General features: G+C 36.2%; 1 protein-coding gene across 1 annotated transcript in view; it reads right to left on the bottom strand.

Moving 5' to 3' along the window:
• Positions 1–14,411, bottom strand: part of ACYP2 (acylphosphatase 2) — a 158,249-nt gene that overhangs the window by 133,037 nt on the left and 10,801 nt on the right. Inside the window, exons 2-3 of the mRNA XM_077772345.1 lie at positions 11,055–11,071; positions 10,290–10,399 (exon numbers count right to left, since the gene is read on the bottom strand). Of these exons, the coding sequence (XP_077628471.1) occupies positions 10,290–10,399; positions 11,055–11,071 (127 nt within the window). The remainder of the gene's footprint in view (positions 1–10,289; positions 10,400–11,054; positions 11,072–14,411) is intronic.

The raw sequence follows: 14,411 nt of genomic DNA, 5'->3' as shown, positions 1-14,411 counted from the left end.
GACCCTCCCCTGCTCACACTCTCTCTCTGTCTCCTAGAAATAAATAAAAATAAATAAAACATTTAAAAAATAAAATAAAATGATAGAATCAAAACACAAAAAATGTAGCAGACATCGTTCATTGCCTATCCACTACCCACTACCCTCCCTTTCTTCCTGGCCAAGAGAACACCAATTTTGTTCAGGGAATCAATATAGCAGACCAATTTCTCAGGCTTCTTTGTAGCAAGAAATATCTATATGACCCTATATAAGCCAATGAAATACCTGCAGATGTAAGTTTGGGCAAGTTTAGGGAAAGCAACACAAGCATTATCCCATCTTGCCTTCTTCAGGCTTTAATTATGGATATTCTGTGCAGCTGCACTTTCCTTTTTTTTGACCACAAAGGAAAGGCTGAGCAAACTGCAGAAACATTGACCCTGATATCAGCGAGCTACTTGAACCAAGGCCAGTAACCATCTACCTCCAGACTTCTTGTTATCAACAAAAATGAACGCATTTGTTTTATCCTCTCTAGGTTCTGGTTTTCTATTAACTTGCAGCTGAAAATTGTTCCAACTGATACAGAACTGTAACGTGAGCAAGAGATTTCAGTAAATTAGAAGGAAAGCAGATGGATGATAAGTACACAGAGAAACCGAAGATGCTTCAGCCCAATTGCCTGCAGAACCAACAACACAGAGAAGCAAGTCAGCTTACCTCATAACTCCATGCAAGACTCGGGACCTGGGGACACCCAGAAGGAAAGACAAGACCTAGACACTTAACATTTGGGGGGTTTCCCAAGAAAAATGCCATCTCTTCCCCAGAATTTAGGGAAAATTTCCTTAAAAGTCTGTTCATTCTTGGGGCACTTGGATGGCTCAGTCGGTTAAGCATCCAACTGTGGCCCAGGTCATGACCTCACAGTTCATGGGTTCAAACCCCACACTGGGCTCCGTGCTGACAGCTCAGAGCCTGGAGACCGCTTTGGACTCTGTGTCTCCCTCTCTCTGCCCCTCCACCACTCACATTCTGTCTCCCTCTCTCTCAAAAAATAAACATTAAAAAAGAAAAAAACATTTTAAAGTCTGTTTATTCTTGACTGTCTGTTCATATTTATGAGTAAGTTACTGAAAATATGGTTGTAAGGAAAATATGCAAACAAACAAACAAAAATACAAAAACAAGGAAAGGCAAGGAGGGGTGAAAGAAGAGGAACAGAAACAATGCAAAAAGCAGAGGAAAACAAAATTTAAAAATGCACACCAATACCATCAGGGAGATCTGAAGAAAACAAGAACAAGACACTACAAAGGGGACACAAAATATCGCAGCAGGAACAAAATTAATCGGAGTGTTGGAAGACAAAATTGAGACAGTTTCCAGACAGTAACGTTTGGAAGCTAACAGAGAAAAGAAAGAAAAAGAAGAAAAGAAAATCAGAGGATGTTGTCCACATGCAAGTTTCAGAAAAGGAAACCCGACAAGAAAGCAGGAAAGAAATCTTCAAAGACCGACAGAAATTCTCCTCCTCCAAGAGCCCAGCATTTCAAATAAGAAGAAAACATGCACTTGGGCAGATGACTGAAATGCAGAAAAAGAGGGATACACTAAATATCTAAAAAGCTTTCTGAGGAAAGTAAACAGATACAATTTCCAATCCCTGGTATGAGAATGACATCGAATCTCTCAACAGCCTCACAAAAAGTCATGGATCTATGTCTTCAAAATTCCGAGTGGGCGATGATTTGGGGGTTTGCAATTTTAAAACTCAAACAACCCATCAAGTATGAATGTAAACGAAGGTGGACAAGGGTCCAAACTTTTTGTCTCTCTCATATCTTTCCTTGTGAAGCTGGTGGAGAATTAGGCTTCAACAAGCAAAGGAATAAGTCAAGAAAGATGAAAATATGACCGAGAAAGCAGGAGCGCACTCCACAGGAGAGGGACAAAGGGAAGCATGAGAATGACAGCTGTCCAGCAGGCACAGACCCCGAGGGAGAAGACAAGCCTCAGGGAAAGAGTAACAGACTTTGCACTCTGACATTTGGAGACAGATCTGCTGTCGGGTTTAGAAAAATATATTGATGGGTATAAAGAGTTTCTGTTAGAGGAAAGTAGAGACAAACGTCTTAGATTCAACAATGTGACACTGCTGTTCTGTAGCTCAGAATTTTGTCAAATATTGGCAGTTTCGTATTGCTCAACGTAACTTACTGGTGCATAAACATGATGGAAAATTTGCGTTAGTGCTCTAACAATGAGAAAAGTAAAAGAAAAGTTGTAGGAATATGTGAAATAAGAATGCCAGAAATTGTTAGTGAAACCAGGTACCAAACACATGGCGTTCATCGTCCATTCTCTCTATTCATGGATCTGCTTGAAACCCCCATAATAAAAAGCAGTAAAAAAAAAAAAAAAAAAAAGACAACACCAAAATGTGCACAATTTCAAGAATTTTTCAGACGGCTGGAGGAAGTTCTACTCAGCAACAGTCAGATGAAATCTGGTTAAAAAACCACTGGACACAGAAAAAAAAAGTCAGTGCAAGAGCCCATCTACACTAGAACCTCACTCACAGTGGGCAGGAAACATCACAGATGCTCCACATCCCCCTTCCATCCCTTCCTTTCTGCACGGACTCTGCTGATCCCGGGACTGAATTGTGCAACAAAACACTGAAAGTTGTTACAGTTCCTTAGACCCACAACTGAATAAGACAATCATTTCTCGCTGCCCATCAATTTCCTTCCAGCTCATTTCTCATTTTGTCCCAACTAGAGTTCAGGGGTCATCATTCTATTCACACTCTTGTAAATGCCCTCACACCTGCTCTCTCACTTCTGCTCCTTATAGCTGGCAGCAGCCAAGCCCGGAATGAACCCCACTTCATGCCTCCACTGCATACATACCCAGACAACGAAGTATCATGGGAGAAAATCACCTAAACCAACTGACAGGCTTACTGTTGTATTTATTATCACCAACTGTAAACTGGCAATTTTACTATTGTTTCCATCTTAAATACAGCGAAATTGCTTTCAAGAAGCAAAGTGTAAAACTGCAGCCAGTTTCACAACAAAGCATTGGATGCTAGACACTGTAATGGTGTCCACAGGGAAACTGAGAAAGAAAACAGCTTCCATGTTAGAGTCTACATGAAACAAAGATGTTTTTGAAGAATGAAGGTAAAATAAAAACATGTAGAGACAAACCAAAACTGAAATAACACATCACCAGCTGCCCAAACAAAGGAAAATACTAAAGAACACTAGTTGGCAGGAAGGAAATATTCCTACACAGAAGCCCAGAGAATTAGGAAGGAAAAAAGAGCAACAAAAATGGCAAATATACAGAATACCACCCAAAATACTAACTTCTAAAAATAATTTCTTATGAGTTTTAAAATAGGTCATTAAAATTAGCATGGTCATGATCTCACAGCTTGTGGGTTCAAGCCCCACATCGGGCTCTGTGCTGACAGCTCAGAGCCTGGATCCTGCTTCAGATTCTGTGTCTCCCTCTTTCTCTGACCCTCCGCCCCCCCCCCCAAAAAATAAGTAAAAATTAAAAATTGTGCATCTAAGTAAATAGTGAGTTAAATGGACTTAAAGGGCACTATAGATGTTGCATTGTTAGAAAAAAGAGTAAAGACACAAATTAATATTAAATTTTTGAGCAGTTATGGTTGTGTGTTGTATCTCTAGGAAAATACCAGTAAAACAAACAAAAGAATATACAACTTCTCACAGAGAAAAAAAGTGGGATAATAAAAAATAGTCATTTTGAATGAAGGCTAGAAAAAAGAAAAGGAAAACAGAACTAATAAGGCAAGGGGGGGAAATATAGTTAAATAAACATTTAATTCTAAAAATGAGTGATTCCATTAAGCTTAAATGGATAAATACACTAATTTAAAAACATGAGATACACATATAAAATATGTTGAAATACACTTGAAACTAATAACATTGTCCATCAACCACTTCAATAAAAACAAACAAAAGCACACAATGAGAAAGAAACATTGAAAATAAAACAATGAAAAAAGATATCCTGTGCAAACACATATAGGAATAAAGTGTACATAACTCTGTTAATACCAGAGAAAGTAACTTTAAGGCAAAAAAACACTATTAAAGATAGAGAAGGACACTGGATATTTTAAAAAATACATATCTAGGATACTGTTGGTTATTATTCAAAGAGGAACTAAAAATGAACTTTCAGACTATCCAGAAAGCAAAGAAAAGAGCACTTTTTACCCAAAACCTATGGAACAAACAAAAAGCTGTATTTAGGGGCAAATGCTTAATCACCTTCATTACTAACTTAAAAAGACTAAAACTAGGGGCACCTGGGTGACTCATTTCATTAAGCGTCTGACTCTTGATTTCAGCTCAGTAAATGATCTCACAGTTTCCTGCGGATAAGCCCTAAGTCAGGCTCCAGGCTGACAGCATGAAGCCTGCTTGGTATTTTCTCTCCCATTCTCTCTGTTCCTTCCCCACTAGCACTCTCTCTCTCTTAAAATAAATAAATAAAAACCTAAAGAGAACTACAACTCATGTTGAAGACTTAGAGAAAGATCAACAAAGAAATAAAGAGGGAATGAGTAAAGATGAAAGTTGAAATTAAATGATTGGAAAGGCAAAAAAAAAAAAAGTAGAAATGATCAATAAATCCAAAATGTTTTTTTAAAAATATATCAATAGATAATTCCTTTCTGAACCCAATTAAGGAAAAAGAAGAGAATAAAATTATATAAAATGGGGAAATTTTCATAGAACATATAACCACAGATACAAAAGGGATTTTTAAAATATAAAATCCATGGCAAGAAATTTGAAAACCTAGAAAAACTGGATAGTTTCTTAGGAAACCATAAATGAATCTGGGAAAAGTAGAAAACTCAAACATACCAATTACAACAGACTAGATTGGGGGGCACTTGGGTGGCTCGGTCTGTTGAGCAACTGGCTCAATTTCAGTTCAGGTCATGATACCATGATCGTGGGATCAAGCCCTACATCAGGCTCCACATGGAGTGTGGAGTTTGCTTGGGATTCTCTCTCTTCCTCTGTCTCTCTACTCTAATGTCACAAACTTTCTCTAAAATAAAAAATAGTAATAATAACAGAAAGAAAAACAACCAAAAGTAAGAAAAAACAATTAGAAAGGTGTTTAGTAGCCCACCATTGAGAAAGTACCAGGACCAAGTGATTTTATAACTTGTTTCAGCTAACTTAATAACAGAAATTCTAATATTATTCAAGTTATTCCAGAATGAAGGAAAAAAATGGAAAATCTCCTAATATATTTTATGAAGCCAACANGACAGCTAGCTCAGAGTCTGGAGCCTGTTTCAGATTCTGTGTCTCCCTCTCTCTTTGACCCTCCCCTGCTCACACTGTCTCTCTTTCTCAGGAATAAATAAAAAAAACATTAAAAAAAATTATAAAAAAAAAAGGTTTAGAGGAAACCATAATCCCAAATATAGATGTAAAAATTCTAAATAAAATATTGACAAATAATATTCAGCTATGATTCAAAGGAATAACACTCCATGACCAATCAGAGTTTAATTCAAGGAATGCAAGAGTGAAATTTGATGCGATAAAGTACATTTAACAAAAATCAACAGCAAACTATTCAACTTGCTGAAACAAAACCATTTCAAATACAATCAGACAGGGATGCCCATTATTGCTGTTATTCAACATTGTCTTGATGGGTCTGGCAAATGAAATGAAAAAAAGATACATTATTTTTGCTAATTACACACTTGTATACTTACAAAATCCAATAACTATAGTTTACCCCCCACCAAAAAAACTTAGTAGAATTAATGAGAATATTTGATAAGGTAACTCTCATGTAAGGTAAATATACAAAAGTCATTAGGCTTTCCCCATTATAGCATGGGAAACAGAAATGGGAATAATATTCCATACACAATCATGAAAAAGGCAATAAAATATTGTTATAGAATGAATGTGTTCCCTCCCACCAAATTCACATGGATGGTATTTGGAGGTAGGGCTTTGGGGAGGTAGTTGGATCATGAGGGTGGTCACCTCATGAATGGAATTGGTGCCCTTTTAACAAAAGACCAGAGAGCCATCTAGCTCTCTTTCTGCCGTATGAGGATAGAATGAAAAGTCGGTAGTCAACAACTCAGCCGGGGCTCTCACCAGCACTTGATGATGCTGGCAGCCTAATCTCAGACTTCCAGCCTTCAGAACTGTGAGAGACGAAGTTCTGTTGTTTATAAACCACCCAGTCCATGGGACTTCATTACAGCAGCCCAAACTAACATAAAGACTTAGGAATAGAGTCAGCAAGGAAAGCACAAAATCTTTATGATGATAACCATAAAACCATGTTAAAGGATAAATTTAAAAATCTGAGAAAATGAAAAGACATCCATATTCTTGGATGGGAAAATTTAATATCAATTCTCTTAATACCATAAAAGTGTGGAATTAAAAAGCAAGTAAAATATGGGCTCCTAAAAGAGAAAAAGAACATTAGGTAAAAGCTACAGAAATCTGAATAAACTATGAACTTTAGTTAATACTAATACATCACTACTGGTTCATTAATTGTAACATATGTATCATACTAATGGAAAATTTTAATAGGGAAAAGTGGGTGGAAAGTATATGGAAACTCTTCGTAATATCTTTATAATTTTTTTATAAATATAAAACTTGTAAAAAATAAAAATATTTTTAAAGATTTTATTTTTAAGTGATCTCTACACCCAGTGTGAGGCTTGAACTCACATCCCTGATATCAAAAGTTAAATGCTCTACTGACTGAGCCAGCCAGGCACCCCTAAAGTTTATTTTAAAGAGCATACTTGTCAGACAATCAGGAAAGTTTTAAAAAAACACAAATATAATTCCAATTAAATGGATAAAAGTATCTTAAGGTTTAGAACGAAAATAAATGCCCAAGAAAAAAATAGTGAAGGGAAATAACCTATAAAGCCAGTATAATTAAATCAACATGGGATATTAGTCTAGGAATAGCTAAACAGATCTATTAAGGGAAGAGAACAGAACCCAGAACCCAGAAATAGAATCCAGTTGATATGTGATTTTAACATATGATAAAAATGTATTTCAATTTGATGGGGAAAGAGCGATTATTTAATAATAGTGCTGGCACAACTGGCTATTACATTATGGTAGAAAATAGCCCCCAGTCTCATATTCTAAGTAAAAGCAAATTCCAGATGTAATAAATGCCTAATGTAATAAATAAAGCATCAAAAAGGTAGAAAGAAACCTAGGGAACAACATTTACAATCTATTTCTTAACCAGAAAGAAAAGAGAGCTATATGTGAGTTTATAAAAATTAAACAATTCACGTTGCAAAAATTTATCATCAATAAACAGAACTAATGAATAGGCAAAGGATAGAACCGGGAAAATACTTGCAAAAGAGATTACAAATAATGAGTTAGTGATCATTACCAATATACAAAGAGCTCTTAAACATTGGCAAGAGACAAGCAGCCCCATAGACAAATGGGTGAAGGATGTGAAAGGGAGTGAGTTCATGAGAATAAACCCACATAGACACAAGCATGAAGACTCTCAAAATAACCAGTAATTAGAGAAATGCAAATTACAGTGAAAAAATACCATATTACTCTACCCCCAACCAGATAAAAAAAAAAAAATTAGACAGCAATAATACCAATTGCCTACAGGATGAAGAAGAAAAAAAAGTAAATTGTTTACAGCTGTTTTGAGAAGCAATCTGACAAATATTTTTAAAAGTAAAAGTACACAGATATGTCAACCAAGAAACTGCACTTCTGGGAATCTATCTCCCAAATATAAAATCACCACTAAAATGTTTATTATGGCATTGCTCTTATTGGGGAAAAAAAAGAAACAAAATGAATTGTCAGCAATAATGGCACACTAACACTTGTCAATTATTAAGCAGCCATTAAAAAGAATGAATTGAAGCTCTACCATCTGACTTGGACAGATTTTCTGGGATGTATGTTTGTTTTGTTTTGTTTTAATGCTTATTTATTTTTGAGAGAGAGAGACACAGCACAAGTGAGGGAGGGGCAGAGAGACGAAGACACAGAATCTGAAATTGGCTCCAGGCTGTGAGCACAGAGCCTGATGCAGAGCTCAAACTCACAAACTGTGAAATCATGACCTGAGCTGAAGTCAGACACTTACTGACTGAGCCACCCAGGCACCCCTGTTTTCTTTTGTTTTTTAATTCCAGTATAATTAACATATAGCGATATATTAGTATTAGGTGTACGATATAGTGATTCAGCGATTCTATACATTATTCAGTGCTCATCATGATAAGTGAATTCTTAATCCCCTTCACCTATTCCACCCATCCCCCACCCACTTCCTCTCTGGTAACTATCTGTTCTCTGTGGTTAAGAGTCTGATTTTTGGTTTGTCTCTTTTCTCTTTATTTATTTGTTCTGTTTCTCAAATTCCACACATGAGTGAAATCATATGTACTTGTCTTTCTCTGACATATTTCACTTAGCATTACACTTTCTAGGTCCATCCATGTTGTTGCAAATGGCAAGATTTCATTCTTTTTTATGGCTGAGTGATATTCCACTGTATATATATACCACACCCTCTTCATCCATTCATCTGTCAAAAGACACTTGGGGGCTGTTTCCATAATTTTGCTATTGTAAATAACGCCACAATAAATATAAGGGTGCATATATCTTTTTGAATTAGTGTTTTCACTTTCTTTGAGTAAATAGCCAGTAGTGGATCAGATGTGTATGAGAAGGTGAATATGGAAACAAATATGGGAGGAAACCCACCCAGTTGCTAATATAGATCACTTTTACTACTGAGAAGAAAAACCAGGTGTACAGGGGTTGAAAAGAAAAATTGGGCAGCATGTATTTATGTTAAGGATATTGATCAAAAACCTGCTACAACATGGATTAGGATATAACATGATAGGTGTAAGCATCTCTCCTCCTTGCAGCCCGTATTCTCAATACCTCATAGTCATTTGGCACTTTCTCATCCATTGAACCATTTACAATATAAGTCTCAGAATCTTTCCTTGTATGCATTTTGTGGCATTCGTATTGATAATTATTGTTTTTCATTAACTGTTACAATACATTTTATGAAACTAAACTCTTAGACCCCACTTTTCAAGTTGGGGCACAGTTTTACACACAAACACCAAGAGCGTACTTACACATAAAGAAATTGGGAAAACAAGGAGTCAGTGGTTATATATTTACTGATTGATGAATGTCTATAAAATGAAAAAACTAGTTACCGAAAAATATGCATCAAGTATTCCATTTCAGTAAAAACAAGCAAAACCCTAACTAAATGCTTAAATAGTTTTAAGTGAAAAAGAAAGTTTCAGAAAGTATTTACAAAGCCACAAGCACAGGTGCCATCAAGGGGAGGGAAGCAGAGGGGAAGGGGCAGATTACTGGTTTTATCTTTTTATCTCTCAGCACCTTATTCACTTACTACAACAATCAAAAAAGTATTACTTTTGAAATGTGAAGACATATAGTAATGAAAACAAAGATAAGTTGCAAACAATAAAATAAGTTAAATTGGGTATAAGATCCTATTGTGTAGATTAAATGAGATAACCTATGTGAAGTGTTTAGCATATTGCCTAACATTGCAAATACTCAATAAATGTTATCTTTTTTTATTAAAAAAAAAAAGACTATGAAGAGTAGTGGAACTTACAAAAAAAGAAGGCCTTTGAATACGACAGGGCACTTTTTTCTGTGTTACTGAATCCGATCTCCTTTGGAATACAAGGACTCATTATCATAACCATATAGCTCACAGACCATACTTTCATCAACAGCAAAAATAAAACTACAATTATATAAATAAGATACTTAATAAAAAGGAGAGGGCGGCCTTTTGGCCTTGAAGTCTACTTTAAGAACTTTAAGAACAATCCAAAGGCACTATGCTTCTTCACGACCACTTCGGATAAGAGATATATGGGTCCCGATGTATCCCCCATGTTAGAAGAGACAGAACACAATTCAAACAGATTAAGGAGTGACACTATTGTTCTTTTTGAGGGCCTTGCCCAAATGGGAAATCCATTCCGACATGTACAAATTCCATTCCCAGCTCTGCGGACTTTCTTGTTGGCATGCCTACAAGCATGCAAGTTGAGTTATATCTACAAACTGAATCTGGTCCATCAATACTATTCTTACTGCCCAACGAAACACTAAAATAAGTTCACAAATTGCATGAGTGTGTTGAGTCTTGCTACTTACATGGAGTTGACTTTCTCTTCAGGGCCTTGTACTTGGCCTGTCACAGTGCCTTTGCTGGTATTCTTCACCCAGCCAACCACTCCAATTTTCCTAGCCTCATCTTCTGTGTACTGGTTTTAGGAGAAAATACAAGAAACAAAGTCCAACATCAAAAAATGCAGACTGATAATAATTTTTTCCTAAAATACAGGAAATTGTGTAGCTGTATTTTTCCTAAAATACAAAAATTGTGTATCTGACCTACAATCATACCTCTGTTTATAAGAACCTTCACTTAAATGGTATGTTTTTACTAAATTCCTCTTTCAGTAAAGACAGGACATTATAAAAATAAATAAATAAATTGACAGTGGGAATTACTTCAGAAAACCGTTTTCCATACAGAACAAGGGGAAGATCCCATACTTTATGTTCTGTAGACCTAACTAAAACATTTAATCTGATTATCCCAGTGGAGGTACTTTTGAAATTTATATAAATTAACTAAAAACATTAACTATAAAACTATAACTAAAAACTATAAAACATTAACTAAAAACTAGGCAGGCTGAAATGTTTTCAATAGACTACTTTTCAAAGATAGCTTTGATCAAAAATCTCAAGCAGTAATTTGGAAGAAATACAAATACTTCATTTGCTGTCAAGGACAGAAAATAAGCAGTGGGTTAGCACTAAGTAGAAAACTGCTCTATCTCTGTGAGTAGAAATATCAGTAGGGAGAAAATGGCAAAAAAAGAAAATAGTTAACGGATTATGATGACTTACCATTCTGAAGCAAACACCTGTATTAAAAAAAAGATGAAAAGAAATGTCAGTTTGTCTATCTTTAAAAAAAGGTATCTATTTCTTGACTTAATTTTTATCTAGTTTTTTAAATAGTAAGTAAATGAATAAAATCTTTCACATCTGAACATATTTAGAAAGTGTTTTTAAAAATCATTTTCTTTTAAAATGAAAACAGAAAAGGAAGACTATTTTTGAAGATAGTAATATTCTGAAACCAAAGAATCATGAAATGCCATGCTCCATATTCATTCTATTCTAAAAAAGTAAACAAAACAAAATATTTATTACAAGGACAGTTGAGTATATTTGGCAAAAAATTTATATAGCCTCAGGTTTTAGAATTCTTCTTTAAGTGCAAGGACTAAATTCAAGTTTGAATGTAATAAAAACATTTCTGTTTTCATTTTAATTCCACATTCTGGAAAGGGCCAAACTATGGGGACGGGAAACTGATGAGTGGTTGCCAAGGGCTGAGGGAAGGGGTACTGTATAGGGGTAAGAGGGAACTTTCTGGGGTGAAGGCACTGTTCTGCACCTCATCTGTGGTGGGGGTTACAGAACTGTATGTGTTTTTCAAAACTCTTTCAACTGTACATTAAAAGGGTGAATGCTACTGAATTTAAATTATACCTCAACTGAAAAAAAAGTTTTTTAATACATTGGGAAATCCTAAGTAATACATCAAACCAATATCCAAAGAGGTCAAAAGATAGTCTTCTACCTACAGCAATTGAGCCATGAGAAATCAATGTTTTAGAAAATTTCATGTATTTTGTCAGCAGATTTATAATAACAGGGGCATCACTTGTTTTCTGATGTCAGCGTACTGTGGTCTTAAATGAAAATGAAGAAAAAGCATAGTAAAGCGATAAAGACAGGATGGATCACAAATGGGATTTTTACAGGGCTATAAAAATATTTTAAAAGATACATATAAAATGAGGAGAAATGATGAGTGGTAAATATTGATCTGAAGGGGAATCAGAAAGGCAATTTGTTAGATAGAGGGAGGGAAAGAGAGTAGCTTGTAGACATACAAGCAATTGGCAGAACTTGCAAAGAGAACCTTCAGCTAAACCAGGCCATGCAGAAGAGAGGGACAAAACAGGAAAGAAAACAGGCAGAAATGGTGAAAAGTGTGCAGTGATTTTATTCTAAGCATGAGCAGATCCCAAAAGACGCTGACCAAGAAGGGTTGAAGGTTTTGGCCAAGGCTGTGTTGAGCATATTCCCCTGAGGTTCTCCGCAGTGAGCAGCCCCCTATGATGTCAGCATTATGAAAAGAAAGCCGGGCAACTGAAGCAACCAGAAATGGGAAACATCTGGTCCAGCTCTTTCCTAATCAAAGTGTAGTCCAATGCCCTGCAACACCAGCACAACCCGAGTTTCTTAGACAATCAAATCTCAGGCCCCTCCCCAGACCTACAGAAACAGAAACGCGGTAGGTGGAGTCCAAGAATCTGGTTTTAACATGTTCTCCAGGTGATTCTCAGGCCCACTAAAGTTTAGAACCGATGGTTGGCACTACCTCAAAGGAAGGCCTGGGAAAGGTTTGAAAAGGATTTTTATTTCTGATCAAGAATTGCATCATGAAGGGTGAACGTCTCATAGGCTATTGAAGATCAAATGTCTTTCCCAGTGACGCTGTCAAGTTCATGTCGGTAACAAATCATGAGCTTGCAGAGCAATGTTGCTTCATCTATCTTACAAGTCAGCAGCGCTACATGAAAGAAGCTACAGACAATAAAAAGGCAAAAACCCCCTTCCCTGGTGTCAGAGCAGCTCAGGTCTGCTTAGACTGTCACTTAGCTAAATATTCAAAAACATGTCATTGCACTTTACAAATTAATTCTAGCCCCAAACTGCATTTAAGACTCACTAAAATAATAATAATAATAGTTATGCTTCAACTCTTTCTAGAAAAATGGGTAATGGTGTTTTCATGCCCTAGTCCAAATTATCATAATCTCTCAATGGCCTCCTTAACTAGCGAGCCTCCTTGCTTCTAGTTCTGCCGTCCTACAGTCTAGTCTCTACAAAACACGGAAGGTGATTTTCTTAAGTACAGTTAAATCATTTTCTTCCCCAGCTACTAATGCCCCATTACACTCAATATAAAAGGTATCCTGGTTGCCACAGCATCCACACTCCTCCTAATGAGTCTGTCTCATTTGGGACTCCTCTCTTGGCATACTCCATTTCAGCCGAATTTGCCTCCTTTGTGCTCCTCAAAATACCAAGCATTTTCTTACCTCACAGTCTTTGCACGTACTGTTCCCTCTGTCTAAAATGCTCTTCCCTATCATCTTCTCATTATTCATGTCTCTGCACAGATGTCATCTCCTTAGAAATATGTCCCCTGACCAACTCATCTAAAACAGCAATGTACCCCATATGTTTCCTGTATATGCAAAGTACTGATTACATATGACATTACAATGCATTTGTTTGTTTTCTTAAAAAGTTTCCTGTCTTCACTATAAGTTCTATTAGGGCAGGATTTTTTTTCTGTCCTGTTCACCACTGTGTTTCGAGAACCTAGACAAGGACTTGGCACATGGTTGTTGAATAAATGAATGAAAGACGACCAGCTGATAAATACTTAAGTCAAATATTTAAGCCTCCTGTAATAATTCTTTATTAATATTGCAAATATACATATCAGCATATTGATTAGACTTTAATTCAAAGTGATGATGATAAATTTACTACATTCTAGAGTTGAAAAGAATTTCAAGAATTCCGTGTTGATTCTACCAGAGCATTACCTAAATTATAATACATAGTGTTGTGAAAATTAGTAAAGGGAAATTTCACTAAAATGGAGTCAAGAGGTTTGACCAGGGGAAACTCTCATACCCTACCACTGGTAGTCAATTGCAGACCCAACAGTAGAGGAGGGACTTGACCTTACACATGGTCTTGTAAGTCATGACTTGACTTTGCACATGGATACCACTCTACTACTCCAGCCCAAGGAAGAAAGTTTCCTCAGCACCACCCCCATCTCATCCAGGGCAGTGGCTCAGCCAATGAGAAGCCACCATACTTGTAGCTCCCAGTTTACATCAGTGGACTTTCAGTTTAACAGCCTTCCCAACATACCCCTTTTCTCCTTTAAAAAGCATGCCTCCTCTTTGTTGCCCAGACTTGCCTAAGGTTGTGTCCCAGCTTGTTTGTCCTGGCTTATAATTATCTTTTATTCCCAAATAAACCCATTTTTGCTGGTAAAATAACTGGCAGTTTTACTTTTAAAGTTAACATTACCTGTATACATACATATTTAGTATGAGATACAAGGGATAGAAAAAAGTGACTAGATAATGCCTAGGTTGA

The sequence above is a fragment of the Crocuta crocuta genome, unplaced genomic scaffold, assembly GCF_008692635.1.
Source record: "Crocuta crocuta isolate KB4526 unplaced genomic scaffold, BGI_CrCroc_1.0 scaffold830, whole genome shotgun sequence".
Taxonomy (NCBI): Eukaryota; Metazoa; Chordata; class Mammalia; order Carnivora; family Hyaenidae; genus Crocuta; species Crocuta crocuta.
This window is presented reverse-complemented; position numbering and strand designations above follow the sequence as displayed.